This window comes from Dama dama, chromosome 5 (assembly GCF_033118175.1).
Source record: "Dama dama isolate Ldn47 chromosome 5, ASM3311817v1, whole genome shotgun sequence".
Taxonomy (NCBI): Eukaryota; Metazoa; Chordata; class Mammalia; order Artiodactyla; family Cervidae; genus Dama; species Dama dama.
Window position 1 is genome coordinate 104,169,916 of NC_083685.1, and position 18,512 is coordinate 104,188,427.

An 18,512-nucleotide genomic window follows, 5' to 3' on the forward strand; every position below is an offset into this window, starting at 1 on the left:
CTAGGCCAGCCAGGGGCACCTCAAGCCAGCAGGAGTCCAAGGACGCCAAAAAGGTTCTAGGCAGGCCCAACTAATCTCAATGGAGCAAAATGTCATTGCCAGGATAGGGCCTACAGGAGGTGTGAGCAAAGACCTGGCCTCCGGGGACTTCCTCCATTTTACCAGGCCATCCGGGTAGTCATCAGTCCTCTCTGAGCCTGCCACCGAGTTCACAGATGCTATGGGGGTTCCAGCTGACCCAGGGTCAATCAGCCTGCTCCCTGCCAGGGGTGGGCACTCCTCGTGCCTGGCTCCCGGCCCCTCCCTGTTGCTGGTGGCCTGTGGCTACCACGGGGAAGCTAGAGCCATGCCCACGGGAAGCCCAGCGGTCAGGTAGTGGCCCTGCCCCCAGCAGGGTCCCAGGGAGCTGCCCCTACTGCGCTGAGCTCGGGAAGGCTCTGCACGCTCTGCAGCTCACAGCCACCAGTGGGTCCTGTTACCATCCCCAATTCCCAGGTCAGGAAAGAGGCTCAGAGAGAGGCAGTGAGTTGCCCCAGGTCACACAGCAGGAAAGTCAGAGCTAGGTTTTGCACCAAGGGCCTGCTTGAGCTCTTTCCCATGCAAATCAACCTTGTCACCAAGGAGGGGGACATCACCATCACCTTAACACGATCAGGATGCTGACGACGGCCACGCTTACACAGCGCGTACCACCAGCCTGTCCTCTCGGTGTTTCACATGTGTTTGCACGGTTAATCCTCACACAGCGTGATGTAGGTACTCTTCCCATCCTCATTTTATAGGTGAGGAAACAGGCTCAGAGAGGTTATTTAAATTGCCCAAGGTCACACAGCTATGTGGCTGAGCTGGGATTTGAACACAGACTGTTGGAATTGACACGCCTAACGACCCTGCTGCAACCCACTGCCCACCACGTGAGAGGTCAGCACCTTTCTTCCAGATTCCCTACACCCTGGTCCAGCCACCGCTGAGTTCTGGAAGCCCTGTATCGAGACTTGTCTGACCCCTGCCCTCTGATGTGAAGCCCTGGGCCAGCCCCTGAGCCTGAGCTTCCAGGCACAGAGCCTCCCTCCTGCCTGGCCTGGCATCTGCCCCGGGCCCTGGCCCCCCAGCTCCACTCACTTGAGCAGGTACTTGTCCAGGCGTGGGGACGGTGCGAAGCCACCGAGGCAGGCAGCCAGCAGGAGCCAGCCCCGCTCAGCGTTGTGGGCGCTGGGGTTGCGCCACACCTGGTTGGCCAGTTGCGCCAGGATCTCATCCCGCAGCTCAGGCACTGCCAGTCCCTTCTGCACGATGTAGCTCCCGAAGACATGGTCCCGGGTGCCGTGCAGCTGGGGGTCTCCCATGAAACGTAGGATCTGGCCACAAGCAAATTCTCCTGGGTCTCTCGGAGGGCTGTTCCCACCAGTCCCCACCCCCTCATATGCATCCCTCACATGTCCTTCCCAAGTCCCCCTGCCCATATAAAAGTTCCCCACAGTAAAACTGTAACAGGCTCGTGCATGCTAAGTCGCTTCAATGGTGTCCCACTCTTATGACTCTATGGGCTGTAGCCCCCCAGACTTCTCTGTCCATGGGATTCTCCAGGCAAAAATACTTGAGTGGGTTGCCATGCCCTCCTCTAGGGGATCTTTCCAACCCCGAGGTCGAACCCGCGTCTCTTACATCTCCTGCATTGGTAGGCAAGTTCTTTACCACTAGCGCCACCTGGAAAGCCAGCCTGGTTTACGCTGGGCCAAGTGACCAGGGCTTGGGGAAAGTCAATATTCTCCTGCTCATGAAACTTCTGCAGCCCCAGCCCCTCCCCACACCCTGGCCTCACCTCTGGCTCTATCCAGGGCCCAGAGGGCACTTTCTAGCATGCGTACCCAACCACATCCTCCCATGGAAGCACCGTCCATGGCTCCCTTGGGCCCCTGGGGGCCCAACCTCAGCTCTGGGCTTGTTGGTCAAGGCCTTCTGCCCCTCTGGCCTTACTCTCCTGAGTCTCTGTTCTGACCATGGCAACTTCTCTCCTCTCTACCCCTCCACTTGCCCTGGCTGGGAGACTCTGCCGCCACCTTCCTCTCCAGCTCAAATGACCCCTCCTCCAGGAAGCCTTCCCTGACTCTGCCCAGGGCTGCATGAGGGGCCTCGTCTGGGCTCTCCGACCCCCATCCCCCACTCTGTCCACAGAAGTGGGTCACTCGTTAGGTCTGCTCTGCCTCCCCTTTCAGACAAGGCTCTACTCTGGAAGCTCCAGAGAGGCTGGGAGGCAGCCATGTTGCCAAGATGACTGCGAGAAGACAGGCCCCCATCCCCAGACCCTACCCCAGAGAGGAGGACAGACACTGCCTCCCAGAAGTCCCTCCTCCAAGGGCTCAGGGCCTAGGCTGGTGGAGGGTCCAGGGGAGAAGCACGGGGGTCTCCTGTCTGGCCTCAGGGCTGGGGCTGTGATTTGGAAGGTGGTCTGTGCAGACTCGTACCAGCTTGAAGATGCCCACGGCCTCCACATGGTACTCCGCCGGCAGCCGCGTGAGGGGTGTCCTCAGGGGCACGGTCAGCATCCCGAAGGCAGGCTCCTGGGCACAGAGCAAGCACCTGGGCACAGAGCCGGGAGGCAGGGGCACCTCTGACCCCGCTGCTCTAGGCCGGGTGGGGGCACACAAGCCTGAGGCACCCGGGCTCTGATCCCCAGCATGCAGACGGAGATGCAGTGCATCAGGGCAGAGGCCCCCTGAGATGCCCCTGGAGGGCAGGAGATGAGCGGCGGGGGTGATATGCTGTGGGTCCACTCACTGCTTGTCAGGTTTCTGAAATGTTTCCAAACAGCCACTGCCTGAGCCCCTGAGGCCCCTGAGAGCCACCATACAGGCCCCCAGAGCCCCCAGACTCCTCATGACCCAGCAACTGGAGGGCTCGGGCCTGTTCTCAAGGGGCGTGGCCAGGAGTCGGCCGTATCTGAGGACAATGCCAGCTGTCACTGTGTCTCTTCCAGCTCTTACCTTGAAGTGGCACCGGACAAACTTGGCCATGGGGTAGTTGTTGATGTCCAGGGGCAGCGTGACCCGGGGCTCAGCCCGAAGCCGGGGAGTCCGTACAAGGGCCACCCGGGGCCCCTGGGCTGTCCTGAGGCCTGTGGACAGAGGAGGCCTGAGCGGCCTGGCCCCCTGGCCAGCCCGCCCTCCAACATCACCCAGCGCTGACATACCCGCCACAGCTCGCAAGAGCCCAGCCAGCTCCACCGGGACCTCCAGGTGCCCCACAGCCACCACCTGCCGCTTGCTCAGCTCCTGGAGGGTCAGCACAGGGTGAGGGGACAGGCCTGCCACACCCCCGCCTGCCGGCCTCCCTTCCTGTCCCCCGCAGCCGCCTGGACCCCACACCCACCTCCTGCTCCCGCAGCCATGCCTCCTCCACCCGGAGCCTCCGCTCCGCCCTCAGCTGCAGGAGAGCAGACGGTCAAGGCGGGCAGCGGCGGGCAGAGGGGACGGCAGCCCCAGGCCCACCTCACAGACGGGGGAGGCAGTGGTGTGGCCAGAGAAACGGGTGTGGGAGGAAGAGAGCAAGAGACTGAGGCAGAGGGCAGAGCAGTGATGCTTTGGGGAAGGAGAGACGCACAGGATGTCAGAGAGCAGCAGAGAGGTGCGTTTTGGGGCCCCTCCCTGGAAAGTGTTAGTCCTTAAGTGGTGTCCAACCCTTTGCGACACCCCATGGACTGTAGCCCACCAGGGTCCACCCTCCGGGGATTCCCCAGGCAAGAATACTGGAGTGGGTTGCCAATTCCTTCTCCAGGGGATCTTCCTGACTCAGGGATCGAACCCAGGTGTCCCACATTGCAGGTGGATTCTCTACCGTCCCAGGGCTACCAGGGAAGCACCTCCCTGGTGCCCCACAAAACTCCAGCAAGGGCTCATAGCTCCTTGGGGCTACATTTGTCCATCTGGCTGTGGAAATGTGACAACAGGCCGATACCGGCACGGAGACAAGGGCAAAACCAGAGCGAGTGCTGCTGGGGTCGCCTAATTCTAATCATGCCCGGTTACTGGGCCCTGCTGTGAGCCCTGTGCTGGGCCACACCCTCCCTGCAGCCTCGCATTCAAGCCCTGCACACCCCAAGGGGTGGGTGAAGAGAGCAGGGCTAGAGAGGGACAAGCCAGGATCGAACCCAAGCCTGTCCAGGCCAAATGCCTCCTCCCCGTCCCTGCCTCCCCATGGACCCTGAAGGGACAGGCCTCGTTCCGGGGGGATGGACAAGAGCCCAGCCTGCAGCACCTTGAGGTAACGCCGGTGGCTTGTGTACGTGTGCACCAGGGCCCGGAACTTCACCAGACGCCTCCTCATCTGCTGATACCGCTGTCTGGGGCAGAGAGAAGAGAAGGGGTTTTGAGTAGGAGGGCCAGAGGGCAGGGGTCATGGGTGGCCAAGGGGAAGAGATGCCCACACCCACCTTGCTGGGGTGTCAGTGTCCACACTTCACTCTGGGACCCAATGCAAAAAGGGAAATAAACTCAGAGAGGGGCAGTGACTTGGCCAAGGTCACATGGCAAATGGAGTGGCAGGGCCTGTTGGCTGTCCCAGGGTATGGGAGATGCAGGGTGGGGCCCCTCTTGGTGGGATGGATTTCTAACCACCAGTCACAAGGACCAGGGCGTGGGAGGGAAAGACACACAGAATCTTATCACCCTTCCCACAAAGTCCCCTACTCTCAGCTTGCATGCCTTTGGGAATGGGGAACTCACTACCCAAGTTCAGGCTCGGCCTTCCTGGGGCCTGGCCACAGAAACCCAGGGAGCCTTGCCCACTCTGGGCCTGCACCTGGCCAGGAAGCCACGGGCCCGGCTCTGCAGCAGGATGATCTTGCGGCGTAGGGAGCGGAAACGGCGCTGGACAAAGAAGCCGCGGAGGCAGCGCTGTAGCGTGAGGGCCGCCAGGCTCAGGACGTGGTCCCGCATGCCCTCTAGCAGCTGGTGCAAGTGCTCCTTCAGGAAGAGCTGGGGGCAGCAGGCGAGCGCTGAGGCTGAGAGCCCCGGGCACTGCCTGGGCCCGCCCTCCCGAGGAGTCCCTGAAGACAGAGGACAGGCCAGCCCCGGATCGGAGGGAGGATGGCCAAGTCTGGAGAGGTGGGGAAGGCAGGACGGTGGGTGAATCGGACAGGGAGAGCGACCAGGCAGAGTCTGGAGGTGGGATCAGCAACCTTGCCCCAGCTCGGCTGGACGGCCTCTGGCCTGGGCACTTCTGAGCCCACAGTTTCTAGCCACAGGGCACCCAGGGGCTGAATGTGGGTAGGACTCACCTTGCTGACACCAACACAATACATGTTTGGTGTGACCGTGCATAGGCGGCTCAGCACCGACACACACATGTCCCCACTGGCTGGCAGGTTGTGCTGGAGGGCCACTAGACAGCGGTACCTGCAGGCCCCAAACCCAGCGTGGGGCTATTGGACCCATCCGGCTGCCTGCTAGACCTCAGGGTCACCACCCAACCCCTGTCTCCAGGAGGCCTGGATCCCAGCAGATCCTTTACTCAGTCTCTTCTAACCAGAAAAGAGCTTTCTGTCCCAAGGCTTCTTAAAAAGAGCATTAAATGATAATAAATGGTTTCAGTAGAAGAAAATGCTTTAACGCCATCTGCTGGAAACTTGTCATATTAGTAATAACTATTAAAATCACTCCTCTTTGGAATCAACACATACATAATAAAACTATAAAAAATGCTAAGTAGTAAATATGTCTGCCATGTAACAGCTAGTATGTGGTAGTCTTGTGTAGTGCACAACCTGAGCAACTGTGCATGGCCAGCCCTATTCTGCCTGGGTTGTGAATTTCTGGGGCCATGGGGGGCTGGGTAGGGGTCTGCAGAGCTCAGGAAGCACCAGACCAAGGTACCTGTCGATGAACACCTGGAAGGGCAGCCGCACTGGAAAGCCCTCCTTCCGAATCCGCACAGTCTCCAGCAGCCCTGAATAGCGTAACTGGGCTGTCACCACATCACACTCAAAGAGGCCTGGCTCCTGGGGGAGGGCCCAGAGAGGAAGCCTGAATATTGGCCCAAACATGTGCAGTGGTCTCCACGGTGGGCTGGGCAGATAGGCGGTCCAGAGAGGCAAAGCCACTTGCCCAAGGTCACACAGCATGGGGAGAGGACTTGGCTCCCCCAGGGGCCCCTGCCATCACATACCTTCTTGTGGTTGGGCTTCAGGCACCGGACGAACAAGGGGTTACACCTGGGCAGAGTCGAGAGGAGGGCAGCCGTGAGACCCTGGGGAAGGAAGGTGCCTGCCCCCAGGGTCACAGGTTGGGTGCCCACACCCTGCCACACCCACCTCTCCATCTTTTCCACCAGGTCCAGAAGTGACTGCTGGAACTTGGCAGCCACTGTGTGCGCCTTGTAGAGCCGGGAGACGGAGCTACTCTTGCCCAGGCGCTGAGGGGCAGCCTGTGGGGCGTGGCTGGAGAAGAGGTGTGCTACCACCTGGGCCAGTGGTCAAGGTCAAGGTGCCAGGAGCCAGGAGACAGAAGGGGGAAGGGCCCAGAGGCAGAAACAAGGAGGGAAATGGACAGAGAGAAAGAGAAAGGGGAAGAACAAAAGGCATCGGTCTCTGGACCTGGGGATCAGAAAGTGACTGCTGGACCCCTGCCCTGACTGAAGGCCATGCCGTCCCGGCTGGCATTCTACTCAAGTCAGCACGCTCAGTACCTTCCAAGTGGCCCGCCTGTTGGGGAACATGGGGCACTGTCTCTGTGCCTGGCCCCGAGGGGGCCTGTGACACACCTGGCCATGAACTCTGGCAACAACCTGGGGGGATGTGGAGGCTGAGAGGAGGTGGGGGTAAGAGAACCACTCAGTGAGGGATAGGCTGGGGTGAGCCAGAGGCTGGATCAAGCTGGAAAAGGGGTCTGACGGTGGACTGGGTGCTCCGGGGGGCCGGGGCGGCAAGGCTCACTCACCCGTGTCCGGCTCCGCACAAACAGGTCGAGCACATCTTGGCGCACCTGGTCATGGTTCTTGTCCAGGAACTTGTGCACCTGGAGCGGGGAGGGGAGGGGCAGTTCAGTGTGGACCCCACCCTACCCCACCGGCCTGGGAGACAGGGCAGAAGGCTAACCCATCCCAGGGTGTGTGCACTGCCTGCTCCCCTCCTCTTCCGTCCTCCTTACAGTGGGTCAGGGGCTCACGGCACCAGGTGACCCTGGCCCTGCCCCCCTAGGCCTCGGTCTCCCTGTCTGTCCTGAGAGAGACGGGCCCCTCTGCCTGCTATGGTTCCCCCCTTCCTGTCCCACGGTCCTCTCCACTCCCTGGGGAGGGGGAGAGGGGGCAGTAGCCACATGCCCAGTCCACGTCATGGCCCATCCTCAGTGACTCTGTCCTGTACCCATTCTAGAGATGAGGAAAATGAGGCCCAGTGGGGACAGAGGGTTAGAATCCTGGTCTGAGACCTCAGGGCAGGAAAGAGCCGAGATGACAGCAGTAACAGCGATTACTACTGATGGGCGCTCCTCTTCACCATGCCCGCCGAGCTCTGGACTTCTTCACTCACCCCGGGAGATGGGCACTATCGTTCCCACACTTTTGATGCGAAAGCTGAGGCTCAGAGAGGTAGAGGGACTTGGCCGCGATCACACAGCTGAGGATCAGCAGGGCCAGACTGCAACAGGTCTGGGAGACTGGGATTGAAGGCTGTGTGGCGTGGAGACTGGGATTGAAGGCTGTGTGGGCCATTCAGGATCTCACCTGGTAGGTGACTTTGCCCGCATAGTGCTTGATGGTGAACTCGGGCAGCGGCATCTTGGGCTTGGAGTAGAGTGGGTTGGCGCCGTGGTGGTAATGGCACTTCTGCAGAAACGTGTGGTCTGTGGCCTGGGGGCAGGCAGGGGTCAGTGAGTGGGCAGGGCCCAGGCATCCAGTAGCTGGCCTGGTGGCAAATTCTCCAGCCCTGACTGGTCCCCCTCAAGCCACAGGGAGGAGGAGCAAGTCCCTGCTCCTCTGGCTGCCCGCTGCTTAGTATGGACGGCCTGAATGGACCCTGTGGAAGGATGGGCTGCCAGCTGCCTTCCCTCCAGCCCACCTGTTTCTGCTTTCTCTAGTCCCACTGACCGGAGCACCCATACCACTCTTGTGTTTTCCAATCAGAATCTGAGGCCCAACCCCAAGATCACCTCCTCCAGGAAGCCTTCTGTGACTTCACAGACTGGTGAAGCCCCTCCTCCAGAGCCCCCATCCAGCCTCAATCACCCCAGGTTTAAAACCCCAGGTTGGGTGTCATGAGCCCCCGACTCAAGGCCAGAGCAGAGTGGAGTGCAGGACTTGGGCCCAGTGGGGACGCGGGCTCAGAGTGCCGTGTGCCCCAAGCAGCGTACTCAGCGCACACCTGGGGGAAGCAGCACTGGTCATCGAGGATGCGCAGGATGCCGTAGGGCTTCAGTGAAAGGAGGTTGATGCAGGGCTGGTTGTCAGTGAAGGTGACCTCCTGCCAGTCGATCTTTTCGCGCATGTACTCCTCCTGTGGACAGCGGTCCTCGGCCTCCAGCCCTGCCCAGTGCCTCCACCCTGTCCCCCAGGTGGACACAATCCAGAGGGTCCCAGCCGGGGTACCTCCGCCTGCACCCATCCCAGCACAGGAAGCTCACTCCCAGCAGGGCAGCACAACACGAGCCACCTCTGGGCCCTGCTTGTCCCCGGCCTGGACCGCCCTGTGAGGGTGAGGAGGACCACAGGAGGGCTTTTCTCTGGGCTCAGCACCCTTGCACCTGCCCCTCCAGAGCAGGGCCTATGCACATGCTGATCCTTAGCTCAGAGTGCCTTGCCCTCCACTGAGCCTATGGATGACCTCTCATTTGTCCTCAAAGAGCCAGCGCAGCCTGTCTGCCTCCGAGAAGGCCTAGCGGCTGGCAGGACAGGACCTAGAGCGGACAGAGGCTTCTCACCTGCTCCTCCTGGAAGACAATCTTGTTGAAGAGGTACTGGAGGCTCTCGTTTGCATAGTTTATACACAGCTGCTCGAAGCTGTTGAAGCTTAGGTCCTGCCAGATGGGCAGAGAGGCTGGGCCCTGCACTTTCGTGGCCAGCAGCCCATCTGTCCCCACCCAGGGCCTGCCCATCCCCCTTCCCCATGCAGGCTTATCCCTGCCTTCTACAACCACAACTTCAGCAAGCTGGAGCCCTGCGCACAGACCCTCTGCTCAGACCCCTCGGGGGCTCCCTCTGGGCACAGGTGAGAGCCCAGTGGTTCGGGAACCATGGGAGGTGGCCCAGGTAGTGGCTGAGGCCCAGGCCCTGGAACCTTCTACCTGGGTTCCAACCCTCGGTCTGCCACTTTCTACCCCAAGTGCCTCAACTTCCCCATCTGTAAAATGGGGATGACAGTGCCCACCTCCCAGGCAACTGTCAGGATTAAGTAACAAGCCGAGAGCTCAAAACAGCAGCCGGCACATAACAGGTGCCATGGGAACCTCAGCGGCCACTTCTGCTGTTCTGATCTTGCCTGTCTTTCTCCACGTCCCCCACTCTGACCCCCCCAAATGATTTCCAGCTCCCCACACCCCTGAGCCTTTGCATGACTGTTCTCTCCACCTCAAATGCCTTGACTGGCTCTTAAGGAATCGGCTTAGGACATCTCCAGGAAGACTTCCCTGATGCCTGCCCAGTTAGGGATCTTCTCCAGGCTTCCCCAGCACCAAGCTGCCTCTGTTATGGTTCTGACCACATGTGTTTGTCCACATCTGTCCACTGAAACCCCACCCAGTCCCTCGTGGAAGCACCCCAAGGGTAGCGTCCAGGTCTGGTCCTTTCTGGGGACCCTGGTGTCACCCACAGAGCCTGGCACCCAGAAGCCCCCGGAAGTGCTTGTGGGTGAATGGAGGGAGATAATAATGGGGGAGGGCCCTGAACAGTTGATGGCACTCGAGTCTTCCCCCGGAGCCCCACCTCGAAGCCATAGATGTCCAGGACAGCAACGGACAGCGCGTCCTTCTGTGGGGACACCAGCGCGTTGACCCTGGCGATGAGCCAGCTGAACAGCAATGCATACAGCACCTTGGCGATGGCGTCCCTGGAGCAGAGAGGTGTTGAGGGGGCAGGCACAGTGAGGAGGTGCGGGGGCCTCAGGTGGGGCTGCGGCCTCACCTGGCGTCCACGGCGCTCTCCACCGTCAGGGGGGTGAAGATCTTCTCTCTCATGGTCTCCTGGGGTGCGGGGGGAGGTGGGCTCTGAGGGGCAGTGTGCTGGCCACCACCTCAGGGCAGTCCCCAGAGAACTGGGAGGCGAGGCATGGGGCGGGGATTGTGGAGCTGGTGTGACTGGTCTCAGGCACAAAGTCAGTCAGGGGGCAGGACGCATGCCCTCACCCCTCTGCTGGGAGACAGGAGCTTGTATAAGCAGACACAGCAGTGATGTCAGCCTTGGGAAAGGAGGAAGGGCAGGGGCTGTGGGAGGGACAGGCCCAGCCAGGGCTCAAGCGTGGCTCTCTGGAGCGGGCGATGTCTGTGTTGGGTCCGGAAGGTTGAGTGGGTGTGAAAACGGGAACAGCTATGCAAAGGTCTGGGGGCTGTAACGCCTTTGGGGTCTGAGGTACCCAACTGTGGGCCCAACCCAGAGATGGACAGGAGGGGGAGGCGGGGGAGAGGGGCAGGGGGCCCATACAGCATGGGGCATGAAGCAGCCCCAGCCACCAGGGACTCACGGTAACTTTGAAGGTGATGGCCTTCTGCAGGCCCTCGGGGGAGACCTGCAGAAGCTCAGCCACAGCCTGGATCTCCCGGGCGCTCACCACTGAGGCTACCTCCTGCGCGTCCGTCTGCAAAACACCGACAGGAGGGCCTGCTGAGCTAGATGAGCTCTTTATATAAAATTCATACAAAAAAAGGGAAAAATGGAAGGCAGGAGAAGGGGATGACAGGGGACGAGATGGTTGGACGGCATCACCGACTCAATTGACATGAGTTTGTACAAGCTCCAGGAGATTATGGAGGACAGAGGAGCCTGGCGTGCTGCAGTCCATGGGGTCACAAAGAGTCAGACACAACCGACTGAACAACAACATACAAATTCGGAAACAAGTGAGAACAGCCAGGAAAATTCTCAAGTAGGAATTCCAGGGACTCTGTGAGATAGTAAAACATAGAGTTAGAATAATTAAAACACTGTGGGATCAGATACATAGTTCATAAACAAATCAATGAAGCACAATAAAAAGTGTGGAATTGGATACAAAAGGACACAGGAATTGAGCATATGATAAATAAGTATCTCTCAAGTTGGGAGACTGAGTGACCATTTAAAAAAAAAAAACAACCACCTGGGATCCCTACCTTGTACCTTACTAGGGTAAGTTTCTGATGAACCAGAGATTTAAATGTTTTTAAAAAATCAAACAGAAACCCTAAGAGATCTTGAAAAAATTACAGGAAAAGGCTTTTATAATTATAGAGAGATTAGTCTCTAAAAATGATGAAGTCCTAAAATTTGTATAAAAAAAACCTGATAAATGAAATTTCTGAAAATAATCCTTAAAATCTCTTTAGCAAAAAAAAAAAAAAAAAATCCCAAACACCAAAAAACCTGTAAATAAAGTCAAAACATAAATGTAAACCAGAAAACATATCTGCAAATCCTACAGATTTCCTTAACACACATAAAGAGCTCTATATACCAATGAGAAAAAGATGAACAACTCCAAATTGTGGACCAAGCACTTCCAGCTGTGAGCTGGCAGCTCTCAGCCTCGGGGGGGAAGCCCATGTTCCGAGGAAGCTGTCCTGTGGCCCAGAGCCCTCACCTCATCCTTCTCAAAGTAGACGTTGCCCAGGTGCAAGATGGAGGCCAGGATGCGGAAGATGCTGTCCTGGTCTTCCGCACTGAAGCCCAGCACCTCCATGGCAGCCAGCAGCCGGCGGAAGTCGTCCGCGTCGCTCTTCCCTGAGATCCCGCAGTTGCCACCCTGGGCAGAGTCAGAGTAGGGGGTCTAGGACCCTGGGTGGGGGCCTCGGGGTCCCTGCTCTGGCCTGGCCTGCAGCCTGGCCTGGGCTCTCAGCTCTCAATTCACTCCCGAGGGCAAGGGGCTCCGAGCGGCCAAGTCCCGTGCTGAAGGCTCTGAGTACATTTCCTTCACCTAACCCTCACATGCCCTGCAATGCAGAACTATTCTGTTCCCATTTTACAGACAGGAAAGTGAGGCTCTGGAGGGAAGTGTGGACACTCCAGGCCGCTGAGTTCTGTTCCAGGCTCCAGAAAAACAATCACATAGGCCATCCCCACCTTGGTTTTGGACCCCAGTGACACCTATCCCCCTTGCCATGATGAGGCACTGCAAAGGAACTCACCCCCCAAAACCCCAACACCTTCACTGTCCATCAGGACATGGCTCTCTGGGCCCACACAGCATGATGGGTGGGAGCACCTGGCCAGGGGCCCTCAGACACCTGCTGGCTCTCACCTGGTTCAGGTAGTAGTAGGTCTCGGCCTCCTGAAGGCTGAAGGCCTGCCGGAGCTGGGCAGGCAGCCCAGCCAGGAGCTCATAGAAGATATGGTAGTTCCTCTCGTTTCTGGCCTACAGAGCGGTGGGTGGGTGCACAGAGGGGAGCCACCCACCCGGGTGACCCCCCAGACACACATACAAGCCCAGGTGTACCCACAAATACACACACACACACACGCGGGCCTCAGGTGAGACTGGCGCCTCTGTGTCGAGGTACCCCAGCATGGCACTGGTGGGGGTGGGGGGACCTGGCGTGCTGGTGGGAAGGAGCTCTGAGCAGGGTTTAACTTTGGAGAAATAAGCACAAGGTGGAAGGAGCCCCAGGAGCCTTGCGGAGCCCACCTGCTGGTGGGGAGACAGACTCCTGGCAGACCACTGTGAGTGGGGAGAAGTGCTCTGCAAGGAAATGCTGCAGCAGTGGGTGGGCATGTCTGGTGGGTGGAGAGGCTGCATCTTTACTGGGGGACCTTCCCCGAGCAGGTGGCATACTGGGGAGGACTCGGAGAAGGTGAGGGGCTTGGCCTGGCAGGTGTCTGGGGGCGAGTGCTCCAGTTACAAAGAACAGCTGTGCAAAGGCCCTACAGCAGGATGGTGCCCGGTGTGCTTCCGTGACAAGGAGACAGGCCAAAGGCTCACACACACACACACACAGATACAGATACACACATATACATACACAGATACATACACAGATATACACATACACAGACACATACACACAGATACACACATGCATATACATGCATACATGCACACACACACAGAGATACATACATGCACACACATATACACACATGGACATCTACATGCGTACATACACACACACAAGGAGATGGGCCACAGGCTCACACACACACAGACACACACACACACTGCTCAGCCAGGTGTCAGGCTCCGAGGGTCTGCATGCCCCCCACCTGGACACACAAGGCCTGGAGAGCCAGCCCACCTGAAACACGATCCTGGATTTCTCGAGCAGGTACTGGGAGGTTATGGCACCAGAGATCACGCCCCTGGGTAGGTGGGCACAGTTAGGGGTTGGGGCTGTGCCTGGCACAGTGCACACAGACCCTGTGGGTTCCTTCACCAGCCCACTCACCCTTCCAGAAAGATCTCCACAAACTTCCCGAAGCGGCTGGAGTTGTCATTCCTGACGGTTTTGGCATTACCAAAGGACTCCAGGAGGGGTGTGGCCTCCAGGATCTGAGCGCCAGAGGACAACGCGGGCATTGTGGGGAGCACGTGGGGCCAGCCCAGGTTCCACTTCGTGAGGGCGGTGGGTTCACTGCAGACCCCCGAGGCCGCCCAGGTCCCCTGCCCTGCCTCCTGCTGCCCCACTCCACCATACATGCGTGTGCACACACACCCAGTACCTTTATCTTCAGGAGCCACCAGGACCGAGGAGGAGGAGAGGAACAAGAACAGAAGTGGGTCACCTACAGGACTGAACAGCTCCCCCAGGATGCGGGGGGCCTCGAATCACAGAGGGACTGGCCAAGCCCTCCAAGCCCTTGGCAGGCAGGAGAGTCGCCAGGTGAGAGCAGACCCCTGAGCCTCGCAGACCCAGGTGTCTGGGCTCAGGGACCAAGGTGTGGCTCCAGGCTGGGGGCCCTGAGGATGTCCTTGTGCTCCAGAGTCCTGGAAGGGCCTCCTTCCCGCCCTGCCTAGCTCCCACCTGGGGTCCTCTGCAACCTGAGTGAGGTCTTGCCCCCGCCCCCCACAGCTCCCACCCCTTGGGCTGGAAGGCCTGGCACAGCCCCGCCTCATCTCCTGTCCCCTCCCTGGATCTGCCCAACACTGCAGCCCCCCTGACTGTGTCTGCGCCGGCCTCTGGGTGTTAGAGTTCTGTTCCCCTGCAGTCCTCAGCCCTTCACTCGGCCCCTGTCTCCTGCTGGAATATCAGCCCCACAGGCAGAAATCTGTCTGCACGGGCCTGGTGCCCAGCATCCACCCAAGACCTGGTCCTTAGGAGGTCCTCTACAAACATCTGCAAGGGGGCTTCCCTGGAGGTCCAGTGGTTAGGCTTCCACTGAAAAGGGCACGGATTCAATCCCTGGTTGGGGAACTAAGATTCCCGTGTGCCACACATTGCAGTCAAAAAAAAAAAAAAAAGAATCTGCTGAATGGATGAAATAGGGGTTAAACAGCAGAGCCACCAGGGCATAGTGAATTACAGTGCCCACTTAGTAAGCACCTACTGCATGCCAGACCCTTCGTCCCAATTACAGCATTGTTAATGTTCCTACAAGGTAGATGCCAGTATCAGCCATTTACAGATCAGGGAGCTGAGGCTGGGAGAGGTGTGGCCGTGTGCCCGGTACTCCAGAGTCAGAAGAGCGAGGGCCCACAGCCCGAGCTCAGTGGTGTAGGCAGCGTTTTCTCTGGCTGCACTGTTTCCTCGGGATGAACTCTCAGGTGAAGCAGGAGGGCCCAGGGTACACAGAAGTGACACCTGTTACCCCGGCGACCAGGCCAGTTCCCTGCATCTGGTCATGCACAGTCTAGCTTGGTCCCAGAAATATTGCCCACTGCACAGAGGAGTGGACTGAGGCCCAGAGAGGCCTGGGGGCCAGCGTGGGGGTGCTCCAGGAGTCAAGATACACCTGGGCTTTGACCTGTACTATCCCTTAGTCTGGGTGCCCCTTGAGGGCATCTGGGGTGAGTTCTCCCCCTGGTGCCTGGCATGAGGCAGGCATGCAGCCCGGGGTGGGACCATCAGGGCCCTGGGGCCGTCCAGCCTGGCCCACAGGTGTGGTGGTGCTGTGTTTGGGCTGGGAAACATTCAGCACCCTCCCAAGACCCCACCCCAGGGACCCTTGTCACATCTCAGCCCAGACATGGAGCCTGTGGCCCAGACATCGGTTGATCAAGGCACAACTGGGTTCCACAAGGACTCATGACGGAAACCAGTCCAACAGGAGGAGCCCTGAGACGTGCTGGCCCCTGGGCCATGGTGCTGCAGCGGATGAGGAGACAGATGAGGATGACGGTCAAGCGTGGCAGGAGTGGGCAAGACAAGAGACAGTGTTTAAGATCCTAGCCCCAGCCATTCCCGAAACAGACATAGATGGCCCTACTGCAGGAGCAGGCTTAACAGGTGCTGTGGCCTGCTCCCAGAGCCTAGCCTGGGCCTGGCACACAGTAGGTCCTTGGGAAGCCTTTACCAAGGTTCTAACATTCTCAGTTCAGGGAACCTAGCTTTGAGCAGACCTCCCATCCTGCAGACCCTGGCCAGGCCTTCTCAAGTGTCCCAGCACTTCCTGCCTGCAATCCCCACATTTGGGCCAGTCCTGCCTCCTTCACGACCATGCAGCTGAGGCCAGGCGGGAGGTGTGGATGGCGCCCCTGGCCCACGCAGCCTCTATTTGGGCCGCTGCAGGAAACTGGAACATAGAGCCCACACAGGGGGACATGAGCAGGAAGGAACTTCCAGGGAGGGCAGGCAGAAAGAGTCCCCAGTCATACGAGCCCTCCCTGTGCATCCCTGGGCGCTGGGCTGGGAGAGATGAATAGACCATGCAGCTGAGAGATGGACGCACCTGCCGTGTGACGCCCCGCTTCTGACTCATGGCTGCCAGGTAGCGCAGAATCAGCTTTGTGGCCTCGGTTTTTCCCGAGCCGCTCTCTCCGCTGCCCGGGCAAAGGGGCAGAGTGAGCTGCCCCTTGCTCACGCCCCGCCCCCGGGGCTCCCCTGACCCCGCCGTGACACAGGAGGACACAGATAGGAGGCCGATCCCCAGCCCCACCCCTGCTCACCTGATAATTATGCATTGGTTCTGTTTGGCATCGAGCATTTTGGCGAAGGCGAGATTTGCAATTGCGAAGAGGTGGCTGGAGAGACAGGCCAGAGGGTTCCTGGGCAGGCCTTGCCCCGTGCTCCCAAACCTCCCAGTGGGCGGGCAGGAGGCACCTCTGCCCAGTCGAGTGGCCAGTCCTGCTTCACACCCACCCCTAGGGGAATGTTCCCGCAAGGCTCCCTGTCCAGAACTGAGCCTGCAGTTCTGCAGAACAGTGGCCTGCAGCCCAGAAGGGGCTATGGCCAGGCTTGGGGAGAAGCTGTTGGGCTGCCCACCACCACCTGCCCCAACCCCCAGCTCAGACAGGGCCTGAGACCCCAGGCTATCCCCTCTCCAAGCCCCAGAGACACTCACGGGGGGTTCTCGGCCAGGGCACGCCCGCTGTACTGCTGCACCTGCTCCGGCCCATAAATTCCAAACATCCGGTATGGGTTCACTGACACCAGGATGCTGCCAATGTATGTCTGCTGGGCAGACAGTGGCCTCAGCACCTGTCCGCATCCCTCCCTCCCCTACTCCTGGAGTTGGGATCCCTGTTTTGTGGGGATAGACACCTGGCTGCCTGGCCCTGGTGCCTACACCTTAGCCCCTGACAGTCTGATGGGCCATCTGCTCTGGTGGTGGAGTGTCGGGCACTGTCCAGACTGAGGCCAGAGAAGGCTGGAGCAAGCAAAGCCCCACAGCCACGATGCTGCAAGGATGGCCATGACGGCTGCTGCCTGCTTCATTCATTCACAGTTGGGGCTGCCCCCTGACTGCCTCTCATGGGACCTGGCTCTCTGGAAGCTTTAATCCATTGGACCCCTAGTCGGGGGTGGGGGTCACACACTTCTGGGTTCCCTGTCTCCAGGTCTCTGCTCCTGGCACCCACTATTTTCAGACTCTGTATTCTAGGACTTTAGATGCCAGAGCTCCCAGCTGTTGCATGCTATGCCTAAATAGTAGAAACTCCAATCTGGGGTGGGCAGGAGAAATCCATGCTGTCCACTGCAGCCCCAGGAGGCAGGGGAGCCACGGCCCTCACATCCCAGCCCAGGGAGGGGCCAGCCCCAGGCCTTACATAGATGAGGTTCCGTTCAAATCTGGTCTTGAGATTGGCCAGCACAGTGGTCTCCTGGAGGTCTCTGCGAAGGCATGGAGGGGGCAGTCAGGGCCCACTTTCCCCTAGGGGCAGGGCCTTCGTCAGAGAGGTTAGAGTTCAAGTCCCATCTCTGACACTAACCATGATGCCTTGGGCAAGTCATTTAACCTCTCTGTGCCTCAGTTTTTCCATCTGTCCAATGGGCATGACAATCACTGTCCCCACATCTCTGAGGTGTGGATGCTCTCAGGTAGCAGACGTAAGGACTGTCCCCATGGTTGGATAATGATATTGACCAACACAGCCTTCACATCTCAGGCATCTCCACTGTGCCAGAACCCCACAACAGCCTCCCCACATCCTGCGGGTGAGAAACCACGGCAGAGAGGCTGAGTAACCACCTGGGCCCAGCCAGTAAAGGCCAGGGCTGGGGTCTGGACATAGTCCCTCCAAATTATTGGGGTTTTGTGACACTGCCTGCCCCTCGCTTTGCAGAGGAGGATATGTTCCAGGAGGTGAGGGGTGCCTGGGCAAGAGGCAGTGGTCTGGCTGGGAGCATGGTGACCAGGGTGAGCACTCACTCGAGTTGCGTCATGTCCTCCACACCGTCCTCCTGCTGCTGCTCGCGGAGCTGTGTGGACGGCAGGTTGCGGATGGAGTGCATCTGGAGGAGACACCGGTGGTCAGCTGTGCATGCCCCCCGGCCCCCATGGCCTGGACATGACCAGGACCCACTCGCGTTTCAGGAGAGGGAACCCTGAGGCCAGGTTGGGTGGGTCCTGCGGGACCCCTGCCTCGGAATGCAACCCTTAGTCCAGGGACCCACGTCCAGCGTCACTGCTCCCACATGTTCCCAAGGGTCCTGCCCAGGAGGTGAGCACATGCCTATAGGAGCAAGGCCTCCTGCCTCACATGCTTCTGGGGCTGATCCTCTTCTCCAGGGTAATGCCCAAGTCGGCTTATGTGATGACTAGATAAACATCCATGTCTGCTGCCTGGGGCCCTTCGAAGGACCAGGACTTTCCCATTTGACACTGCACCCCATGACCAGCGCTGAGCACTCAGATCCACACACACAGACCCAGGCTTGGTACTGCCTGCCACTCAGGCTCTCCCCCAGCCCCCGCAGTCTTGCAGGGTGCCTGTGGACATGCACGCCGGCCTGTGGTCCATAGAT

At 59.2% G+C, this 18,512-nt stretch overlaps 1 protein-coding gene across 1 annotated transcript in view; it reads right to left on the minus strand.

Annotated features, from left to right (window-relative positions):
- MYO15A (myosin XVA) overlaps positions 1-18,512 on the minus strand; it is a 46,881-nt gene that overhangs the window by 23,415 nt on the left and 4,954 nt on the right. Inside the window, exons 2-29 of the mRNA XM_061141093.1 lie at positions 17,917-17,999; positions 17,315-17,378; positions 16,609-16,718; positions 16,214-16,288; positions 15,997-16,087; positions 13,831-13,836; positions 13,557-13,660; positions 13,407-13,470; positions 12,416-12,529; positions 11,759-11,920; positions 10,664-10,777; positions 10,108-10,166; positions 9,910-10,033; positions 8,910-9,005; positions 8,354-8,485; positions 7,717-7,842; positions 6,933-7,010; positions 6,308-6,456; positions 6,163-6,208; positions 5,871-5,995; positions 5,276-5,393; positions 4,798-4,973; positions 4,255-4,339; positions 3,370-3,423; positions 3,191-3,272; positions 2,985-3,115; positions 2,466-2,561; positions 1,123-1,358 (exon numbers count right to left, since the gene is read on the minus strand). Of these exons, the coding sequence (XP_060997076.1) occupies positions 1,123-1,358; positions 2,466-2,561; positions 2,985-3,115; positions 3,191-3,272; positions 3,370-3,423; positions 4,255-4,339; positions 4,798-4,973; positions 5,276-5,393; positions 5,871-5,995; positions 6,163-6,208; positions 6,308-6,456; positions 6,933-7,010; positions 7,717-7,842; positions 8,354-8,485; positions 8,910-9,005; positions 9,910-10,033; positions 10,108-10,166; positions 10,664-10,777; positions 11,759-11,920; positions 12,416-12,529; positions 13,407-13,470; positions 13,557-13,660; positions 13,831-13,836; positions 15,997-16,087; positions 16,214-16,288; positions 16,609-16,718; positions 17,315-17,378; positions 17,917-17,999 (2,900 nt within the window). The remainder of the gene's footprint in view (positions 1-1,122; positions 1,359-2,465; positions 2,562-2,984; positions 3,116-3,190; positions 3,273-3,369; positions 3,424-4,254; positions 4,340-4,797; positions 4,974-5,275; positions 5,394-5,870; positions 5,996-6,162; positions 6,209-6,307; positions 6,457-6,932; positions 7,011-7,716; positions 7,843-8,353; positions 8,486-8,909; positions 9,006-9,909; positions 10,034-10,107; positions 10,167-10,663; positions 10,778-11,758; positions 11,921-12,415; positions 12,530-13,406; positions 13,471-13,556; positions 13,661-13,830; positions 13,837-15,996; positions 16,088-16,213; positions 16,289-16,608; positions 16,719-17,314; positions 17,379-17,916; positions 18,000-18,512) is intronic.